This window comes from Protopterus annectens, chromosome 8.part1, assembly GCF_019279795.1.
Source record: "Protopterus annectens isolate FY-2018-M chromosome 8.part1, PAN1.0, whole genome shotgun sequence".
Lineage (NCBI taxonomy): Eukaryota > Metazoa > Chordata > Ceratodontiformes > Protopteridae > Protopterus > Protopterus annectens.
Window position 1 is genome coordinate 98,031,436 of NC_056742.1, and position 22,661 is coordinate 98,054,096.

General features: G+C 39.7%; 1 protein-coding gene across 1 annotated transcript in view; it reads left to right on the forward strand.

The window, feature by feature from the left end:
- SNAI3 (snail family transcriptional repressor 3) overlaps positions 1 to 20,808 on the forward strand; it is a 117,940-nt gene extending 97,132 nt beyond the window's left edge. Inside the window, exon 3 of the mRNA XM_044081709.1 lies at positions 20,251 to 20,808. Coding sequence (XP_043937644.1) covers positions 20,251 to 20,432 — 182 coding nt within the window. The 3' untranslated portion in view covers positions 20,433 to 20,808. The remainder of the gene's footprint in view (positions 1 to 20,250) is intronic.
- Positions 20,809 to 22,661: the final 1,853 nt, after the last annotated feature.

The following is a 22,661-nucleotide window of genomic DNA, read 5'->3' on the forward strand; positions in this document are numbered from 1 at the left end:
ACATGAATCTTTCTTAATAGAACTGCGACTTGCCAAATGGACATGCTTCGGAATTGTTTACAGTGCTTTACTTTGCTTTTTCTCATTGTTCTGTTTACAACATTTTTGGTATATCTCTGTGCCGTACAATATTGTTGATTATTTTTGAAATGTACAGTTTTTCACTTTTTTATGTAATACCTTTGAATTTGTATTTTCTCTGTTAAATGGAGCTTTTCTTCCCGGGCCTTCACTGAACATGGGCTCTTGTGATCCATTCAGACTTTCCCGGTAAACAAATGTCAGTTAATAAAAAATAAATAGTTGTCCATAAAGATCTGCATCCAGTATCCCAGTTTCTCCTTGTTTCTTAAGCTTCCCCCCCGTTTCATAATCATCATCATCATCATCCCTTTCTACTTTGAATTATAGGTTTCTACTTGTGTTATGTGTTGGAGCCTTAACTGCGTACCTGTGAAATACCCATTCAAATCAGGTAATCCCAAACTACCTTGTTCTATTGGAAGGATCAACTTATCCCACTTGACTTTTGCCCTCTTCCCTTCCCAGATAAAATCCTTCAACCCTTTTTTTTTAATTGCTATCCACAACTTCTCATCTGGTTGATAAAAATATGTCGGACCTGTGTATAATACTAAGAAGCTAAAAACATTTTTACTGCTTGTATCTTTCTATCTATATCCATAAAACAGAGCTTCCAGTTTCTCAGTTTTTTTTGTATTATCTTTTGTTTAATCTCTTCCCACAAATCCTTAGCTGCCATAACAGAATAATTTTTAACTTGTACTACTATGTACTTAATTTATTAATGTCCTCATAAATATGGGCATTACTGAACCAGTTCATATATGTGCACATAGTTTATACCTATTGCCTTTGTTTTGTCTGTATTAAATTTATATCCTGAAAAGACTTTGAAACTGCCTCAGAACATTCCACAACAGTGAAATGTCCTTTTCTGTTTTTTTTTTTTTAGGTACAAAATAGTATTATCTACAAATAAAGTCAACTTCTTCTGATTACCATGCCAATTATATCCTTAAACTTCCAAGCCCCCTATTTTCTTTGCAGTGGTTACAAATATAGCACAAATAGGAAAGAGGACACCCCTGCCTAGTTCCTTTTTTCAAACAGAGCTTAACGGAGAGGAATCCCCCACTTTAATTTTCACCTCTGATTCCTTCATATATCCTCCTAAGTGACCTTAATATTGTGTGAGGGAATGCAAATGCTTCCATTGCACTACTCATAAAATCTCAATTTACTCTGTTGAATGCTTTCTCTGTATCAGGACTCACTAACGAGTAATATTTTCTTACTTTCTGCTTCCTTCTAGATCATCATCGTTCTATTAATTTTGTCAAATGTTTGCCTTCCCACCACAAAACCATATTGATCCATATCCATCAATTTTGGCATCACTTTTACCACTCATCTAGCCATTATGGACATAAACACTTTATAATCAGGGTTTAAAATTGAAATGGGCCTATATGAAGCTGGATCTGATGGGACTTTACCATCTTTAGGTATTACAACCACCACAGCTTTCTTCCAGGATGTTGATGGTTTTCCTCCTTTTAAAATACTGCCAAACAAAACCTTCCAGACCATTATCACTTTCTTTCCTCCTATCATCCAAACTTCTACAGGATTATTTCCCTTGTTATAAGGTCCCTAAGCTTGGCAATAACCCTTTCAACTTTCTGTTGCCTGAGCCATTGTGCTAAAAGAATTTGTGCTCTGGAGTTATCAACAAACTGTTGTTTAACAGCAATCTGTCTAAACTCATGCATTCTGACCAGGTAGTCTCTCATTTTCTGTTTAGCACTCTGCAGTTGCAACCCCCATTCTGCAATACTTACCTTTGTAACAATTCTTATCACTTTTTAACCATATTTCTTCTTCTTTTATTTCTACCATTTTTTGAAACTCCACTTTCATTTCATCTCACTCCCTAGTTAGATTTTCTGAAGAAATGTCTATCTTCCCTAATAACACACAAATAATATCCTCCACCCATTTCTTAAATCCCTCTCTGTTTAATAGATTGGTGGGAAAATGCCAGTGTCTGATTTTTATTTCATTACCCTGCATTTTTATTTTAGTTATTTTTGGAGTATAATATTACATAGTTATTTTATGTGTATAAAAACATTAAATTAAATGCAGATATTCCTGCGAAATATAATTTCTGTCTGCCCTAGCCCCATTTTGTACTTTGGGGAATATGCAAATTGCCTCTACGTTTCTACTACTGAATTCACATCTTCCATCCTAAATGTCTTCATAAATTTTTTCAAAAATTTACATTCTTTTGTTATATTTTCCCTTCTAGGCCCAACAGATATATCTTCACTATTGCAAATCAAATTCAGTCTGCACATATAATTAATATTCTCTGTTGAAAGCTGATTATTTCTCCCATAATTTTCTTAAGCTCCATTATAGCAATTTTAGGTGTAATCTAAATATATTCCTGTGTAATCTTCCTCCCTTGCCTGTAGGTTTTAACCTTAGTTCTGTTGTGGGTAAATGTTCTGAAAGGTGCCATTTGGGCTTTTTAAGAAGGGAAAAGAACTTTGGTGTATTTATTGACTTATTTCAGCTTGGATACAGGAAAAAAAAAGATCCACACTTACCAATTTATCAGATTTCTATGAAACAGTGAATAAGGATATAGACCTGTGACTTACAAAGGAGTTGGAATACCTTGTTCGACTCCAGTCCACATCTCATTATTATTCGATCACTAACTGATGTCAGTATTAATCTTATTATTATCAAATAGCTCAAATGCTAGATAATGGACTTCAGCAGGTTAGTATTCAAGGTTTTTATTTTAAGTGGTCATGTTTGATGATGTGGTTCCTCACAGCCCAGGGCTCAGTGCTAGCTCCAGTTCTATTTAAAATAGTATTTTCTTTTATTAAAATTCACAGAGCTTTTTGGGTGGCTAGGTACACTGATTTTATTAAGATTGTTGCTGTTATGTCAAATTCAGATGATTATGCTTGTTTTAATAAATCTCTCTCTCAACTCTAAATGATTTAGTGACAAGGGACTGAATATTAATCTCAACAAGAGTAGTCACACTCTTTGGCACAGTTAATCCTGAGTTAGTAAACCCTATGAGTAGCATCCTATGCAAGGTTGTTGAATATAAGGCCTTGGGTATCAGAATCACCAACACCTTTAAGTTTAAGGCAAATGTAAACCTTGTTTAGAATAAAGCACTGCATATTACAGGGTTAATTTTTACATGTTTTTCTGATGCTCTTGTTAAACTGTTTTTATCTTATAGTAGACCAATATTAGACTTCAGCTCTATGTTCTGTGCATATACTAAATGTGATCTTTTAATTTTTAAGAGTGTTCATAGAAGATATACCAAAAACATTGCTTCTAAAGATGTATCTTAACAGAATAGTGTGGAATGACTCTGTCTGTTCTTAATCAATTATCATTGTATTAAAGGAAATTGTGTTTAGCATTTAGAGTATTATATGATGAGGAGATAAGAATATTATTAAGCATAGTATTATTAAATTGTGAAAATGTTTCCAGAGGCTCAAAAGTTACCTTAAAATTGATAACTGTAGCTGTTACTTCTACAAGGTTTATTTCTCAGGCTCTTGCTAAGTTCTAGAATAGGTTGCTCTTCATTAATAAGGCATAGCAGTAGTAATGTTACTCAGTTCAAAACCACACCGGACAGTTGGACTGGCACTTCAATTTGTTCTGGAAAACCAGAGTCTCTGTTTTGAATTGGCTTTCAGGCCTAATTACAGTTTTCACAACTGTAAAACTATGTTTTGGAAGAGCAGATGGCCTTTCAACTCCTTTCTGGAAGATAAGTTTCCTTTGGGTGAACCCTTTCATCCAGAATGTTTATATTTTAGTGGGTTGAATATTGATACACATACAACAAGGTATTTGTTATTTTTATTTGAAAAAACATAATGGACCCTTTAAGAAACATGGCACTTCTTCTTTTTTACCATGTGTTTCCAGTCTGGGACTGCTATTTTTAGCATCAAATGTTGTGAGGGATTATTTTATTTAGAAATGTACTGCTAATGTAAATTTTTCAAATTTTTTATAAAGGTTTAGTGTATGAGCAGTGTTTAGAACTTTTCAAACTTTTATAAATAAAAGTTTAGTCTATGGACAGTGTTTTAGTTGGCAGGAATGACAAAGGGACATGTTTTGCATTCATGCTGTGATAACTTACCTGACATTTCTTTCTGTCAGACAGATGGTAACCTTAAGGGGTTTCTGACAGTATTTATTATTCTACTTGTACATTTATGTGATTTGTGGGCTCTGTGATTAGGAATGTGTAACTGTGCTGCTTGTGTAAACTGTTTGACAACTTGCCTTCAGACCAGCTCATTCCAGCAGTTCTGGACACATCAACTGCATCTTCCTTGGGCACAACATGGATACTTATCCTGCTCCTGCTGGCCTGGCTTCCATACTACCAAGAAAGAAAAATGTATCCGAGAGCCCTTGCCAATTCCATGGGCTCAGACGTTACTTCACCCAATGGTGGGTGACTCTGCAGTGACTAGCAGTCATTACTCAGACCACTCAGTCACCTCCCTGGCTTTCTCTGGTGTAGTCCTTTCAAATACCATGAAACAGTTGTCAGACACATCATCTTTGGCTGACCCACCATCCAATCCAGGCATGGGAGATTCATGTTTATTGGGACATGCGGACGTACCAGGGGATGCTGATGGATGTGTGTGGGGGAAGAGACCTCTTGATGAGGACGATATTTATTCTCCAAGTCTGGCATTTACAAGAAAAGCTTATTTTATTACTTTAGCCAAAACATTGTCCCAAACGGTCAATCCTGTCATACATAATTCAATGTCTGTTAATCATGTCTCACGTTGTCAAACTATTCCTGAGGAAGATGATTCTGACATAGACAGAGCTTTGTCTCCTGTAGATTCTCAAGGCCAAAATTCTGATAATGAAGAATAGTAGTCCTCACAACCTCCTCTGGAGGAATTTTCCTTTTCTCAGATTGTGTCCATGTTGAATGAGATGTTTTTTATTATAACAAATGGATGTTCCCCTGACCTGAGGAGATATGATGTGCTGCATGTGGATATGCCTTATCTTCTATCTACTTCTCCTGTAGCACCAACCTTGGGGGATGTGTATGATGCTGCTGTAACAATCCTGATTCTCAACCTTCAGTCCCCTCAAAAATGCAGATAGGATTTACAAAGTTGCTGAAACTAACAAGTACTTATTTTCAGGTCTGATTCTGTAGCAATCTCGACATCTATGCCAGCGGGTAACAGTTTCTGGTTTCCTCCAATCCTTCCCTTCTAGACAAAGCAGAGAAGATTTTGAAAAGAATTTGAAATATTTTTTTCTTCTTTCACATTGGTGTATAGAATTCTTAACTATCAGACCATATGTGGAAGTTTGTGCTTTTTTGTATAGACAGTTTGAGAGATCTAGCTAACACTCTTTCCCCTGAAGGTGATGCCTGTCTCAGTTCTGTTGTTTCCAACATTTCTTAAGTATCTAAACATGCATTAAGGAGTGTGTATGGTTGTGCAGATACTGTGTCTAGGACCTCTTCTTCTACTAGTGTTTTAATGAGGTATGCCTGGATAAACAAAGATTTTCTAAAGAGGTCTGAAATTTTGAAGTCAACTTTGGATAAGGAGGTTTCACTTGGCCCTTCAGCTACTAAGGTCCTCAAACAAGATAAGAGGGGAAAATGAATTCAGGGAGTCCAGGCCCCCCCCCCCCTTCAAATCTCTCAGACCCTCTTCATTGTCTAAGAAACAAAATAAGCAATCGCTGCCTTATCAAGCCAAACAGGGAAACAAAAAGAGATGGCAGGAAAAGATTAATAAGAAACAAGGATACTTTCCTAAAAGGGGATAGGCCGCATCTTCAAAATGACTATGCCAGCATTCTCCCCCCACCCAGCCCCACCCCTCCTGCCTAAATTTCTCAAAACCTGTCCCAACAACTAGCTGTATACATTCCACTTTGCGAACAGATTGCTACGGACTCATGGGTGTTAAAAGTGGTTCAGCAGCATTACAATTTCCACTGGATACAAATACATCTTTTCAGAGGAGTCCATCCCCAACCTCTGAACCAAACACATATTTTCCCTGAGGTTCTTCAGAACTTAATCACTGCAGAAGTCAAAGAACTATTGAGGGTAAATCTAAGGGGCAAAGACTTATGTTCAAGAATATTTCAAGCACCAAAGAAAGAAAGAATCTTCTTGGAGCCCAGTTTTAGATCTTTCCTTTGTAAATTTATATGTGGAAGTACCAAAATTCAACACGTTAACTCTTCAGAGTTTGTTAATCTCATTCCCCCAGGAAACCTTATGGTAACATTAGATCTAAACAATGCATATCATCTCATTCCCATAGCCAAAGGCTTCAGGAATTTTCTCAGATTTGCTATCTCTGGGACACATTATCAGTTTTCTGCATTACCTTTTGGTTATCTACTGCTCCAAGGGTGTTTACAAAGTGCATAGCTACCTTTTCTCAACAGGCACATGAGAAACCTTCATCTGTTTCTTAAAAACACATGGACCCAAGATTTGCATCCTCTGGAATTTCAGATGCCATTCTTCGACTTTACAGAAAAGGAACTGCATTGGTGGAGCTGTCATATACAAGCAAATACAAGTCTCCCCTTTTCTACTCTACCTCTAAGTCAATGTGTAAATACAGACACATTAGGTTTTGCTTCAGAAGCAGTTTCAATGGGGTAAAGATTCAAGTCCTGTGGGGTTCCTCAGACAGGCCAAAGCACATAAATGCCAAAGAGATGTTGGCTGTGATTCATGCTTTAAAATCTCTTCATCATCTGTGGTCCCCAGGACCTCTTGAGGTGATTACAGACACCACCACAGTGATATGGTACATCAAGAAGCAAGGGGGGCACAAGGTCATACCCTCTATGCAGGCTGGCTATGATTACTTGGGAGGCAGCTTTTCAGCACTCTTTAAGCCCAAACATTCTACATATCATCAGATCAAAACAGTGTCAGACAAACTAAGCAAGACCCAGACAGTCCCTCAAGAATGGAAATTGAACAAGGGGGTTGTGACACCCCTGCACTGGTCCAGTAATCAAGGAGCCTCAATTCTCACCACTAGTACCAGTGAGGGATGTACACATTGGGAGGAAGACAAGTGCACATATACAGTAAAGTACAGTTTCCCTTAAGAGTACACAGAGATCAAAGTCAGTCTGGGGCTGGATTCTCCCTCTTTCTCCAGATCCCCAATAAGACTCGCCACTGGCACAACTACAGGGTTAAGAACAGCCAAGTGGCCAAGTTAAGACCTCCCTCACCCTCTTTGTCCAACCAGTACTTCGTGTCCGTGCCCAAGTAGCTGACACACACACATTTTGAGATTTGATTGATATACAAACACACACTCACACACTCCTGGGGAAGGCTGGCACAGGGTTGCTAGCTATCCCCCTTCTGCCCAGACTATAAGGTAGTTATCACTGTCACCAGTCTACTTATCAGCTACTATAAGGCCCTTACCAAAGGGTGCCCAACCCTACTCTGTAATGTTACTATTATCCAAATGGTAAGTGTGACTAAGACTTGCAAGGCTATTTGAGTGGCCTATACAGTGTCATCAAATGCATATGCAAGTACTCTAAGAGCTTAAATATCTCTAAACAAATCAGCCACAATTAAAAGGTTTAAATATATTTAATAATAAATAATAAAAGAACAAGACAGTACTCAATAACTCAGCACAGTGACAACAGAGTCCAGAATGACAGGAAATATTTTAAAACAACATTGCAGGACAGTCTCAAATAAATACAGAAAACATCTAAACTAATCTTTACTATATTCCTAACTATATCTAAAAGAAATTACTTTTCCCTAGTTGCTTGCTATTAGCAAGGCAGAAGTGCTGAAGATGGATATTTCCAGGTCCAAAGACAAATACAAAATGCCCAGTCTCTGAGAGAGTTCTCAAATTAATATCAAAACATTACTGCTGGGTCAGCAGGATGACGTCGCTATTTGCCACCTGCCTTCAGTTCCCAGGCTAACAGATACCTACATAATTTTTAGCATCTCTGTAAGTACATATCTCTCAAAGGTTTGCCTAGAACTGGAAGTCATAAAACAGTTGAACACTTTTACATTTTAAACCTAGTAATTGTTTCAAGACAATAGAAAGAAACTCCTAGCTCTAGACATCCTGTCTCATTGCTGCCTTGAAGCTAACTAAACAATTTCAACTTATTTTCTTGAAATTTTGCAAGTTAACTCTGTATGTTCCAACTTCTACCATTAAAACACACATCTGCACAGGTATATAGTTTATACATATTTCTGCTCTTTTCCAGTATGGTACACTGTGGTTACATTGTTGAAGCTCAAGACATAACATACAGTTCAATACACATTTCTGCATCAGTAGTTTAATATCCACATGACATATAGTTCTCTTACATTTGTAAGACAAGCCTATGGATCATAATAATATTCACAAATGACATATGATTATTTAAAAAAAATTCCAGATAGCTGGCCTGGCAGCTTTACAACTGCCCCCCCCCCCAAAAAAAAAAAAAAAAAAAAAAAAACTCAAGCTAATTTTTCAAATGACCCTTGAGAAATGTTGCTTGAGAGGGTTGAGCCTATCTGGTAATACCTTGCCCCATTCCCTGTCTCGACAGCCCATCTGTGTTGGCATTGCTAAACCCACTGTGGCGCTGCACTGTCATATCATATGCTTGCAACCATAGGCTGCACATTAGTAACTTGGCATTTTGCTGGCTGGCTCAATGTAGCCATGATAAGGGATTGTGGTCTGTAACTGCACTGAATTTGAAGTTTCTGCAGTGCCCACACTATGGCTAGGGATTCCTTTTCTACAGCTGGATAGCATTCCTCCTTGGGTTGGAGCCTATGACTGAGATAAACCACTGGGTGCTCTTCTCCCTCTGAGAAAACCTGGTGAAGTACAGCCCCCACCCCATGGTTTGAATCATTCACCTGCACAACAAATTATTTGCTGTAATCTGGATTGGCTAACACAGGGGGCCCTCCCATAGCTCCTTTAAGCTTCTGGAATGCCTGTTCACATGCTGGGATCAACACTACCTCATCTGGCCTGTTTTTCCTTGTCAGGTCTGTGAGGGGAGCAGCTATGGTACTATAATTGGGGACAAACCTTCTGTAATACCCTGCTATCCCTAAGAATGCCCTCACCTGCTTTTTGGTAACGGGGGCAGGCCATGTCTGAATGGCTTCCACTTTTGCAAGTTCTGGCCTGATCTTACCACTCCCCACTCTATGTCCCAGGTAGGAGACCTCTACCATACCCACCTGACATTTGCTGGGCTTAATGGTCAACCCTTCCCTCTGTAGTCTGTCCAGCACTTCCCTGACATGCTGAGGGTGCTGTTGCCAGGAATGGCTGTATATGACAATATCATCTAGGTAAGCAAGGGCAAAATTTCCTGCTCCTACTAGGACATAATCTACCAGCCTCTGGAAAGTCGCTGGGGCATTTTTCATCCCAAAGGGCATATTTGTGAATGCATACAAGCCAAAAGGAGTCACAAAGGCTGACCTCTCTCTAGCACTGGGAGTCAAGGGCACCTGCCAGTAACCCTTGGTAAGATTAGTGGCAGTAAGATACTTAGCCCCACCCAGCTACTCTAGGACTTCATCTGCCCTAGGCATGGGGTAAGCATCTGACTCTGTGGGACTATTTAATTTCTGTAGTCCACATGGAACCTGGTGCTGCCATACTTCTTTGGTACCAGCACCACTGGGGAGGCCCAGGGACTGCTGGACTCCTGAATTACCCCTAGTTCCAACATTTCCTGTATTTCCTCCCTCAGAGTCTGACTTAGGCACCCTATAAGGGGCCTGCTTAATAAGCCTTTGGGGTCCTGTATCCACGTGGTGCTGCACAGGTGGGTACACCCTGGTTTCCCAGTGAACATGTCCCCAAACTCCTGTAACACTGCTCAGATTTCTTGAACCTGGGTAGGGGATAGCTGCTGGGACATTGCTACCCCTACCACTGAGGTGTCAGTCCGAGCCTCACTGAGGAGATCAGTCACCAGATCCCCCTCAGTCTCTTCCTGCAATCAGGTTGCAAATACTCAGAACAAGGGCCTTCCTATCATGTTAAGGTTTCATCATGTTAACATGGTACAATTTGTGCCCCTGCCCCCTGCCTAGCAGTTCTACCATGTAGTTAACATCACTGACCTTCCTTACCACCTTGTAGGGTCCCCTCCCAAGCTGCCTGCAGCTTGTTGTGTCTGATAGGAATGAGAACCATTACCTGCTGCCCTACAGTATACTCTCTAGCTTGAGCATTCCTGTCATAACAGACTTTTTTCTGCTGTTGGGCTTCTGCCAGGTTCTTCTGGGCCAATCCCTTGAGCTCCTGAGCCTTGCCCTGAGGTTTAGGACATATGCTGCAACAGACTCCTTGTGGGATAAAAACTCACCCTCCCACTCATCTTGAATAAAATCTAGAGGTCCCCTCACCCTATGCCCATACAGCAACTCAAATGGTGAAAAACCTGTGGATTCCTGGGTAACCTCTCTGTAAGCAGACAACAGGTGGGGAAAATATTTGTCCCAGTCCCTTAAACTGGTCTGCAGATGCCCATAGCATCATCTTCAGTATAGAGTTTAACCTCTCAACAGGACCATTAGTATGAGGATGGTAGTGGGTGGTATTTAGGTGCTTCACCCCACAGTACTTCCACAAACAAGCCAGCAGGTCTGACATGAAATTGGCACATCTGTCAGTAAGTATTTATTTTGGGAAAACTACCCTGCTGAAAATCTCTAACAAAGCATTTGCCACCTTTTCTGCCTCACTGGAGGACAGAGCCAATGCCTCAGGGTATCTGGTAGCATAATCTACTACAACTAGGATATACTTTTTCCCTGTGGAACTTGGGGTACTCAAAGGCCCCACAATATTCATAGCTACCCTCTGAAATGGCTCCTCAATCACAAGCAAAGGCATCAAAGGCGGTTTCTTGCCTTGCCTACCCTTTGGCACTGCTCACAAGTCCTGCAGTACCCTGTTACATCTCTGGAAATCCTAGGCCAATAAACATTCTGCATAATATGTCTCTTTGTACCTTTTATGCCCATATGACCTTCAAAGGGAATATCATGGGCTATGGCTAGAAGTGACAGACTGTAGGCTCTGGGCACTACTTCTCTCACCCTCTAGCCCTCCCTCAGGGGTGCACTCTCTGTACAGTAACCCTTTATCCCAGTATACAGATCCCCCTTTCCTTGAAAATCAGGTGCCTTACTAGCTACCTCCCTCAGACCTTTTAATGTAGGGTCTGAGAGCTGAGCCTGTCTCATCTCTCTCTTTGTAACCCTTCCCAGCTCCCCTTCCACATGAAGGCTGGTATTCTCTGACAGTGGTGCCTCACTGTCAGCCCAGGTACTACTACTCACCTCTGCCCTTGCAATCACTCTATCTAAGGGAACATCAATACCCACAAGCAGCTATGGCTTACCTTCAGTCTTCCTGCTACATGGAAGACCTTCCCTGAAGTAACCACCTCACCAGCCCTGGCTGCAAGTGTGCGGTCTGTCTGGGTCTCCCCAGGCTACAAGACCCACATGCTTATTTCCAAGCCTGACTGCATGTAACTGCATGCACACATGGTACTGCATTATCAAAATCATTCCCTGTCAGGACATCTGCAGGGATATCCTCAAACACACCTACTTGCTTGCTTCCTTTTCCACCCTCCCAGTGAAGGTGAACCCTAGCCAAAGGTATTTGGAATGGGGTCCCTCCTAAAGCCTTGACTGGAGTAGACTATCCAAGCAAGTAGTGCTCTTCTGTAACCATTGCAGGTTTCACAATGGTTAGGTCCCAGTGAAGGTGAACCCTAGCCAAAGGTATTTGGAATGGGGTCCCTCCTAAAGCCTTGACTGGAGTAGACTATCCAAGCAAGTAGTGCTCTTCTGTAACCATTGCAGGTTTCACAATGGTTAGGTCAGAGGCTGTGTCTCTGTTAGCCATGGCCTCTTCCACCTTCACTAAGATAGGATATAACCTCTTGAGGTATGTTTGGTACCCTTGTTGTCTCAAGACAACCTACTGTTGGCATTTTTGTCATTCCCACTTATTGGCTCTCCCACGTTTTGTTCCCCACCATGTCTCCGTGGAAATCTATATGCTACATGGCCCCACTGGCTGCATTTAAAACATTTAACCATTGGTTCTGGACATGTACCTGGACTAGTGGTTTCCCCTGCTACTGGCAGACTGTTGGGGCAGTCTGGGCTGCCCACCATGGGTTCCGTAAGACCCATAAGCAGCACTGTTTCCTGTGCAGTGATGCCCTGCTTGCTAAGTATAGGTCTCCGTTCTTCCCTAACTCATCTAGAGTAGTGCATTGTCTATCAGCTAACCAGATTCTCATGTCCTCAGGCAAAGTTCTAAGGGCTTGTTTCCTCACCAAAAGGTCTGCCAGCCCTTCAAAAGTGGTGACTTGACATCCACTCACCCACCTATGAAAATAAGTGCTTAGTTCAGCAACATATTCACACACACTTTCATCTGCATTGCGTCTATGCTTATGAAACTTTTTCCTATAAGCTTCAGGAGTTCACTTAAAATATTCTAGCAAACAGTTCTTTACAACATTATAATTTAAGCAGTCAGTATCAGACAGTTTGGAAAGAACAGTTACAGCTTTACCATGGAATAGGGAGATCAGAAACCATACCCAGAGCCCATGGTCAACATTATACTGTTTACATACCCTCTCAAACATATGAATGAAACTATCAGAATTATCCCTTCTCTCATAATTGTGGAATAAATTTGCTGACCTTTGTTGCTTCTGGGGCTTGGTTACTCCCTTCCTCATTACCTCCATGACTCAGGTGAAGAGTCAGCTTCTCCTTTTCGTATTGCCTCTGCCTCTCATTCTCCTCAACCTGCAGAAATCTCAGTTTCTCATTTTTCTCAGCCTCCAGATGTCTCAGTCTCTCTGCTGCTTCTATTTCTAAATACTTGGCCTCCAACTCAAGTCTCTTTAACTCCAGATGGATTTTTAAGTCCTCTGTGGAAAGGTTGAGCTGTCCATGTTCTGAGCGTTGTACATCTCCAAAGCCAGTCTGATTGTCCCCCTGATTGTTGGGGTGTAATGCAGCTGTGACTAAAGCTGCAATCATGTCTGCTTTAGTCAGGTTGGCATGCACCAGTCCTTTAGTCTGGCACATTTCATCCAACTAGCTCTTTATCAGCTTGCCATACTCCACTGCTGACATGCTTGCCTGCTCTCCTTGACTATCTAAGCTAACAAAACAAATAAAACAATTGTGATATGGACTCTGAACGTTCACTGCATGGCTGATTGAGAGTACAAACACCTTCAGTGACCACTGTACACAGGCTGCAGGAATTCAATATCCATACCACTACAAGCTAATTAATATGTGATGTGGCTAACTCACCACTGTCAACCAATTAAAATGTGATGTGGATATCCCATCACTGCCAAACAATTGATATGTGATGTGGATATCCCACCACTGCCAAACAATTAATATGTGATGCCCCTGCACTGGCCCAGTAATCAAGGAGCCTTAATCTTTACCACTAACACCAGGTGAGGGACATACACATTGGGAGGATGACAAGTACACACACAGTAAAGTACAATTTCCCTTAAGAGCACACAGAGATCACAGTCAGTCTGGGGCTGGTTTCTCCCTCTTTCACCAGATCCCCAATAAGACTTCCCACTGACACAGCTATAGGGTTAAAATATCAGCCGAGTGATGAAGCTAAGACCACCAGCACCCTCAACCAGTACTTCGTGTCCCTGCCCAAGTAGCTGGCACACACAGACTTTGAGATTCGATTAATATACAAACACACACACACACACACACACACACACACACACACACACACACACACACACACACACACACACACACACACACTCCTGGGGAAGGCTGGCACAGGGTTATTAGCTATACCCCCTTCTGCCCAGACTATAAGGTAGTTATCCCTGCCACCAGCCACCTCTTACTTATCAGCTACTATAAGGCCCTTACCAAAGGTTTCCAATCCTACTGTGTAATGTTACTATTATCCAAGTGTGACCAAGATGTGCAAGGCTATTTGAGTGGCCTATACAGTGTCACCAAATACATATGTAAGTATTCTAAGAGCTTAAATATCTCCAAACAAACAGTCACAATTAAAAGGTTTAAATATATTTAATAATAAATAATAAAAGAACAAGACCAGTACTCAATAACTCAGCATAGTGACTACAGAGTCCATATTTTAAAACAGCATTGCAGGACAGTCTCAAATACAGAAAACATCTAAACAAATTTTTACTATATTCCTAACTATATCTAAAAGAAATTACTTTTCCCTAGTTACTTACTATTAGCAAGGCAGAAGTGCTGAAGATGGATGTTTCCAGGTCCAAAGACAAATACAAAATGCCCAGTCTCAGAGAATTCCCAAATTAATATGAAAGCATTACTGCTGGGTCAGCAGGATGACATCACTATTGTCACCTGCATTCAGTTCCCAAGCTAACAGATGTCAACAGAATTTTTAGCATCTCTGTGTGAAAAGTACATATCTCTCAAGAGTTTTCCTAGAACTGCAAGTCTTAAAACAGTTAAACACTTTTACATTTTAAACCTAGTAATTATTTCTGTTTCAAGACAATAGAAATAAACTCCTAGCTCTAGACATCCTCTTTCCTTGCTGCCTTGAAACTAACTTTTTTGTAGCACATAGTAAACAATTTCAACTTATTTTCTTGAAGTTTTGCAAGTTATCTCTGTATGTTCCAACTTTTACCATTAAAACACATCTGCACAGGTATATAGTTTATACACATTTCTACTCTTTTCCAGCAGGGTACACTGTGGTTACATTCCTGAAGCTCAGTACATAACATAGAGTTCAACACACACTTCTGCACCAATAGTTTAATATCCACATAACATATAGTTATCTTACATTTATAAGACAAGCCTATGGATCATATTAATATATAATATTCACAAAAGACATACGATTATTTACAAAATTCCAGATAGCTGGGCTGGCAGTCTCACAGGGGTATCTTCCAGAAATGGATTCAGTTGTGGGGAAAACTTCAAGTAGATTTGTTTGATTTCTTTCAAAACAGACACTTCAACAGATTTAGCTCCAGGACTCCTTACAAACAAGCCTGGAAAATAGATGCTTTCTTGTTCCTGGGGGTGGGAATGTCCCTTTATGCATTTCTACTCTATCCACTAATTCTGAAGATTCATAAAAACCCTTCCAAAATAATTGTGGTGCCCTCCTTTTGACCCTGACAACACTAATTCTTCCTTTTTATGGCCCAGGAGCAATCATCACAAACTTCAACAAAAACTGGATCTACTGATACAAGATGGGGGAGATTTATACACTACAGTCTCAAACACCTTTCACTAACTGCCTGGATGATTCAGTTCTAATACATTTTAGGCATACATTTTCTGAGGATGTGCAGGAGTTACTAAACAAGGCAAGAAAGCTTGCTAATAGAAAACCTCATATTAGTAGGTGGAAGAGATTTTCTAGTTGGTGTCTACCCAATAACTAGAGCCTTATAGATTTATGTACCACTGATGCTCATATATTTATGTGAGTTAATAGCCTCTGGCCATTTTTTACTCTTCTGTCATGTCTGCCCATGGATCCTCCACTATTTTCAATGTTTTTAGTAAAACAGCTTCTGAAAAGAGTGTTACACCTGAGACATACAGTTTGCTCAATCCTGGAATTTTAACTTTGTGATGGAAAAATTTACCACATCTCCATTTGTATCTGCACATCAATCAGGTTTAAGGTTCATTGCTGGAAAACTGTTCTTTTCATTGATTTGACATCTGCAAGAGTATCTGACTTGCAAACTATCATAGTGGATGAATCTTATCTGGTCTTCCTTGGAGACAGAGTACCATTAAGAACAAATATCTCATTCATGCCCAGGATTGTTTCAGAATTTACTTTTAATCAGGCCATCGATCTCCAGACCCTCAGAACAAGGGAGGAAGGATTCTACATACTCTGGATGTGCACAGGTAGCTCAGGTACTACCGTCATAGCACCAAGTCCTTTAGAAAAACTGAACAGCTATTTATTTCTTACATTGGCTTAAGAAAGGACAGCCAACATTAAAACAGTTTATTTCCAGATGTTGTCCTTGCCTTTTATGCCCACTATGGTAAACCAGTTCTTGGCAGTATCAGGGTTCACTGTATGAGGTATTTGTCTTCTTCAATGGCATTTGGGAAAGGGGTGGACTATAGAAGAATTCTAAAGGCAGTTACATGGTCCTCTGTACACAAATTTAGAAAGCATTAAAAATTGGATTCCTTCTTTAGATCCAGGATTGGTTTTGCTAGGATCATTCTCCAGGGACTCCTGAATCCATATCCATCCTCCTCCTTACAGGTTGGATAGTCTTTGGTAATAAAACCATGTAGCCTAAAGGCTATGGCAGTAGTGGGAGTGATGAACATAATACAGTTGTATAAGTTTTACTTACCCATAACCGTAAATGTTCAAATTCTTCACAGCTGCAATAGCCTCACCCACCCTTCATCCTCCTTTGATTGTGTATAATTTTTGTTGGCAAGTAGATTTGGTGGTTATTTTTTGTTTGCTTAGATCAGGCTGAATATGCTATTTCTTAACTTTTAGGCAAGAAATCCTGAAGAGTTTCTATTCTGACTGTTGATTTCCCTACATAGGGCTGTCCAATCAGTCTGAGTGAAGGTGTGGGAGGGAGCCAGAGCTTTTGGAAGATGGCCGGTTGTTGTGTCTTGGATGAGGCACAACCCATATAGCCTAAACGCTACTGCAGCAGTGAGGAATTTAAACATATACTGTCATGGGTAAGTGCAGCTTACACAGCTGTGTTTTTGTGACTCTCCTATTTCATCCTACCTTCCTAGTCCAGTGCCCCATGTTCATCTTTAGGCCTACCAGCCTCTTAGAAACACCCTCAGACTTTCTCTGACTCAAGCTAGGACGAGTGCACAATCTAAGGGAGCCAGGGGGGTCTTGGCTGTCTTCCATCTGCTGTTTTGTTTTCTTTTATGACCTACCCTGTTCCCCTCCCTTATATTATCTTGGTTGCATTTGAAGGGTGAATGTGCAATGGGGATGTGTGGTGTATCACTCTCTCACTGCAGCATCTCAGCCATGTCCAACACTCTACCTCCTTCTTTGGACCATGCTTCCTAATTACTTGATGTCCTGAGTGTCCACTAGGGATCATCACAGGAGATATCTATATAACCCTCTCCCCAGGATAGAAAGACTCACTTCTCCTGGCCTCTTCATCTGTTACCTGAGCTACTAATTGAACCCAGGTCATCTGAGCTGTAGCTAGGGCTGTTTCCCTGTGTGTCAACAGAGTGACCTAGAATGTAAAAAAAAAACATTGAAATGCCTATATCTGAAGGCATGTACATCCTTCAGCAAGCATCTGAATATATGCAGGAAGGTGCATGCCAAAAGGAGTCACATAAAGTGTGGGACTTCCACTCATTCAGGCTGCCTTGGGGGATGGATGCAAGGTGGAATAAAACCTCTGAAATATGTATGGATGATAATTGACTGTAACTAACTCTCAGTGACAAGGAATGATTAGAGTGCTGGGGTTATGGGGTGGCTGATGTCCAGAAGTGCTGGGGTTTTGGAGTGGCCAATGACCTTTGTTCAGTATTTCCCACAGCTTCATTTTTTTTAACTTCATTGCATAATAAATAAAAGATGATGACAGCTTAGAAAGTAGGCATGTGGTGTGCTCCCTTTGCCATATATAAATTCTTTTGTTCATTTAATGTTTCTTGTTTATTTTCATTATAATGTTTACTGTTCTTCTTCCAAGACGCATCATCATAATAGATGAGAATTTCATAATAAATAAATCCAAGTTCTACTACAGAATATTTATTTTGCAGGAGGAATGTTGACATAATACTAAATTCTGTTATTGAGTTAAGAAATTCCAGCTTGTATTTACAGAGTAGGGAAGACCCAAATATCCTCATAGTACTTCCATTGCTGGACAGTATGGTCAGCTGGGGTACCTTCTATGCCTGCATATTCTCCCTGTAGTCATATGGGTTTTCTGTGAGTACTCCGGATTCCTCATACATCCCAAAGACAAAAGGTGGCAGGTTGATTGACAATTCTAAGTAGTCCACTGGTGTGTGTGTGTGTGTGTGTGTGTGTGTGTGTGTGTGTGTGTGTGTGTGTGTGTGTGTGTGTGTGTATGTATGTAGGCATGTGATACACAAGAAAGGCCTAGCAATCTACTTCCATTCCTGTCTTGACTAGTAAATATTTCTTGAGGTTGCTATAGAAACTGGATGAGACTTGACAGCATTTAATGGATGGGCTTCCATAACTGATAGTTTTACATGATACTGGTTAAGCTTTCATTTTCTCTCATTGCTGTAGTCTTGGGCCATATATACAATATCTACTCTCATGACATGGTAACAAGGACTCGAGCATTGTTAACTTTTGTTAACTTTTGTATTTGAGATTCTCAAGTTTGGATGCAATGTTTTCTGAATAAGGAATTCAAGGCCAACATAAACCGAGGTTCATTGCTACTGAAAGTGGAGAATAGATATACAAAAGTAGCTTGCTTTCTTAGCTTGAACTCTGAATAATAAAGTTTGACACTGTAGAAGTGGGCAGCCATTTATTTTGGTATAGATTTCTGTAGCTGGCATTCTAACACTATACTTTTTTTCTTATATTACCTGAAAGACAAACATACTGTGTTCACATATTTTAATGCTTGGAACAGGTATTTGTTTCCTTTGAGGTAGTCAGACCTCAGTATACCAGGGTTTATTTATATAGTTGCTGAGATCTATATTGCCGTGGTTTAATGTCACAGTAGTTGAGGGCCCATACCTTGTACTCTGCTGTTTTGGGGTAGCTGGAACCTGAGCACAGGGGTCCATCAGTGTGATAATGGGGACTCACAAATACTTAAATATTTTGTCAGAGTAACCGGCACCTAGGACCATTTTCATTTGACTTTTAACCAGTGACTCAACATGACATGTTTTAAGGTGTGAAAGAATAAGTAAATGAAAGACTGAATGATGCATAATATAAAGTAATGACCATGGTAATCCTGCCTTTCCTTGGCCATCTGTTCTCCCTTATGTGGTATATTATGACCCAAGATTAACCATGCCAGGGGAAGAGAGCTCCTGTCATATGTCCCTGTGTTCTACAGTGGCTTGTACTCATTCTGGAAGTGCTGCTGGCACTGTCACAGGTGACGCAGGTTGTGCTACATGCTGCTAGCCTTATCTTACTTATTTGAATTCCTATACAAGAAGGCATCCTGAGACAAACAAATTCTCTTTCAGCTGCCGAAACAAAATAATGCTATGTAAGAGTAAAGTATTACCCTGTTAAAAAGTTAAAAGTAAAAACGCCCACTTCAAAGTAATTTAGACATTTTTCTTCAAAATGCCAAGTGAGACCTTTACTGCATCTTTGTTCCTTCATGAGGCTTTGTGTTGTGCTAATTTTAGCTTTTGGTGTAGAGCTTCCTCAGTACCAGAACTACATAACACAGTTATGACCATAAGGATTCCCCTACACACTCAAAACTCAGGGCAAAGTTTCAGTACAGCTGCATGACAGTAGGGCTGTACTGACTATACCAATCTGGTTATTTAGTGACCATTATCTGTACTATTAGAAATCAATTCTTGACATTGGTGTGACTTTTGGAAATCATTTGACTATGGGGTCAGTATAATCTTCAGTTAAAGTCAGTATATTTTCCTCATAAGTTTGATCCTTGCTTCATCTTTAGAAGGTGTAACTGGAATTCCAGTAGTAAAGGTCCGTTTGAATCAAGCCAGTGATGTTAGGAGGATATCAGTTTATGTAGCTCAGGATGACTGAGCTCCTAAATTGTTACCATAGTCAACTTTGGCAATGTTGGGGATCTGTATGGCAGTTTTCCATGCACATAGTAGTGCATTGTAATGTACATGGCACAGAGAAATTTGCATAATACAAGTTGTCATCAACAGTTTGGCATGCTTTTTGAAAATTTGAAATGCAATGTGTGAAAAATAAATCTGACCCTTTCTTCTGAGATTAAACCTGTTTATCTGTCCTTTAGGTGAGAAGCCCTTTGCATGCTCTCAGTGCAGCAGGGCTTTTGCGGACCGCTCTAACCTTCGAGCCCACTTACAAACACACTCAGATGTCAAGAGGTACCAGTGCAAGGCCTGTTCAAAGACATTCTCCAGGATGTCCCTGCTTGCCAAGCATGAGGAGTCTGCTTGTTGCTCCATGACCTGAAGAAGATCACTCAGATGTTTAATTTCAAAGGGATAAATGATGTAAAAGCAGCTACTGGCAGTATGTCCATCTAAACTGACCTTCTGCCAGAGGACTGTCTTGTTGCAGGAAGGCTCCTAGAAGATAAATTATTCTTTCACCTAATCCATGAGTGGATCAAAAAGGTCTGAATGACAATGGGCTGCAGTATATATCATATTTAAGTTAATATCCCTGCAATCTTCTGTTTTATTAAGCTGTAATTTTCTCTTCAAAAAAGGACATTTTGAAGCATTTCAAGAATTATGTTGGCAGATCACTGCAGTGTTATTCTGTATTAATAATCACAGAAAAATTAATTTACTTCAAAATAAAGATATCAGAGTTTAGCCCTAAAGCTAGTCATCATGAATGTTACTGTAGTATATACTATGTTGTACAGTGAAACTAAAGATAAAATCCTGAAAAACAAAGTGATTAAATATTTTGCAGGACTATTATAACTCAAGCAATGACTCGGCAGGTGAGATGTGTAATTTATAAAGTAAGTGGATATAGATTATGAAGCCATGGGCATTACAGGATTAACACATGATTTAGTATCAACTGGCTAAGCATTATGCTGAGATCACAGGAATTATCGGTAGGCCCTCAGTAACCTACAATATAAAACACTAGAACACAGAGAGAAAGCATTATTTTTGGAAACTATATTTTGTCATAGCTTATTGTGCAAGTTCTTCAGGCATAACAGTCCATGGTAGTGAATCCATTTTCATGTAAACCTGGTATTTTCACAGATTAAATGTAGTAAGACTTGCTGCTTATTTCACTGCAAGGTTACAGCTTGAAAATACTAGCCATATCAGCAACCCACTAAATAGTTATGACGGCTATAGTTTGCATCAGCGGAGAACAGAAGTGGGACACACACACTTTATGTGGAAATGTTTGTGTCAGTGGTCTCGCTCACATTCTTGGAGTAACAAAACAGACAGGAAAAATAGTTTTAATACTACACATGTGGAAACACTTTTAACAATAGACAGAATTTATTAATCTATAGAAAGAATGTAATCAGTTCAAGAACGTGAATGTTTGTCTGATAGTGTCCATGTGCTGATCCAATAACAGCATTACATTTAAGTGTCAGTTTTACAGATGAAACAAAGGTCTCAGAAGTGGTTTGCAATATATATATATATATATATATATATATATATATATATATATATAGCTGGCTGGTTAGTACAGTGGATTAAAATAATGTACACTAACCTTTCTATTCAAAACATACTTAAAATGATGTCTCTAAAATTGGAAATTGTTCTCTGAAATGTAATCAACACTAACAAATTCAAAATGTTTATTTTATTTCTGGTTGGTTACCATGTGGATGGGCATATCTACTTACCCTTTTCAGCCATGCCCATTTGATAAGTACAGTAAAAAAAATGCAGTAAGACAGTAAAGTTTCATGCATTTTAACAAGATGACAATGAATTGTAAAAGGTGACGAATGAAGTAGTTATACAATATTTAGTACATGCCTTTAATAATCAGATTAATGTATAACACATGAAAATAAAAGTATAGTTCTCAATATCTGCCTCAGGCTTGCCTGTTTCTCTTTTAACACACATTCAGTCCCTGCAGCCCGTGTATCTTCATTTAAGTCTCTTGGCTGCTGGCCTGACTCTTTACTTTTACTTTCTAGTCTGAGTAACGTTTATACACAATACTTTGTGTTATCAATTAAAAACTATCTCTAGTATTTTCAGACTTGTTATGCCAACAAAAAGTTGTGCCAATGGAAAAACATGCTGCAACATCTTATAAGCATACCCTTTCCCATCTTTATGTTGGGTTACCTACCGGCATCCCTCATCTTCAAACTGCTTTAAGAAAATATGGCATTTACTGTATCTATACAGCAGATGAGTACACCATTGTGCTTATGTTATTAGATACAACTGCTTGTCCATTAATCAGAAATCTACTATGTTTTATTTTACTCTCATTTATAATCTGCTTTATGAGGACTCCTGTCCTTCTTGGTTACAGAAACTGTCCTCATTCAGTACAACGTACAGCCTTAGTCATCAAGGGGAATGAACTCCTTTGCTTTATTACTCTCCCTTCCCTCTGCTCGCTACTGGCAAGTTTCAGCTGCTTGGAACTCTTCCTCTCTCGCATATATAAAACATGTACTCTAATTTCTTATGCATCTCTCTGCATACACACCTTTTC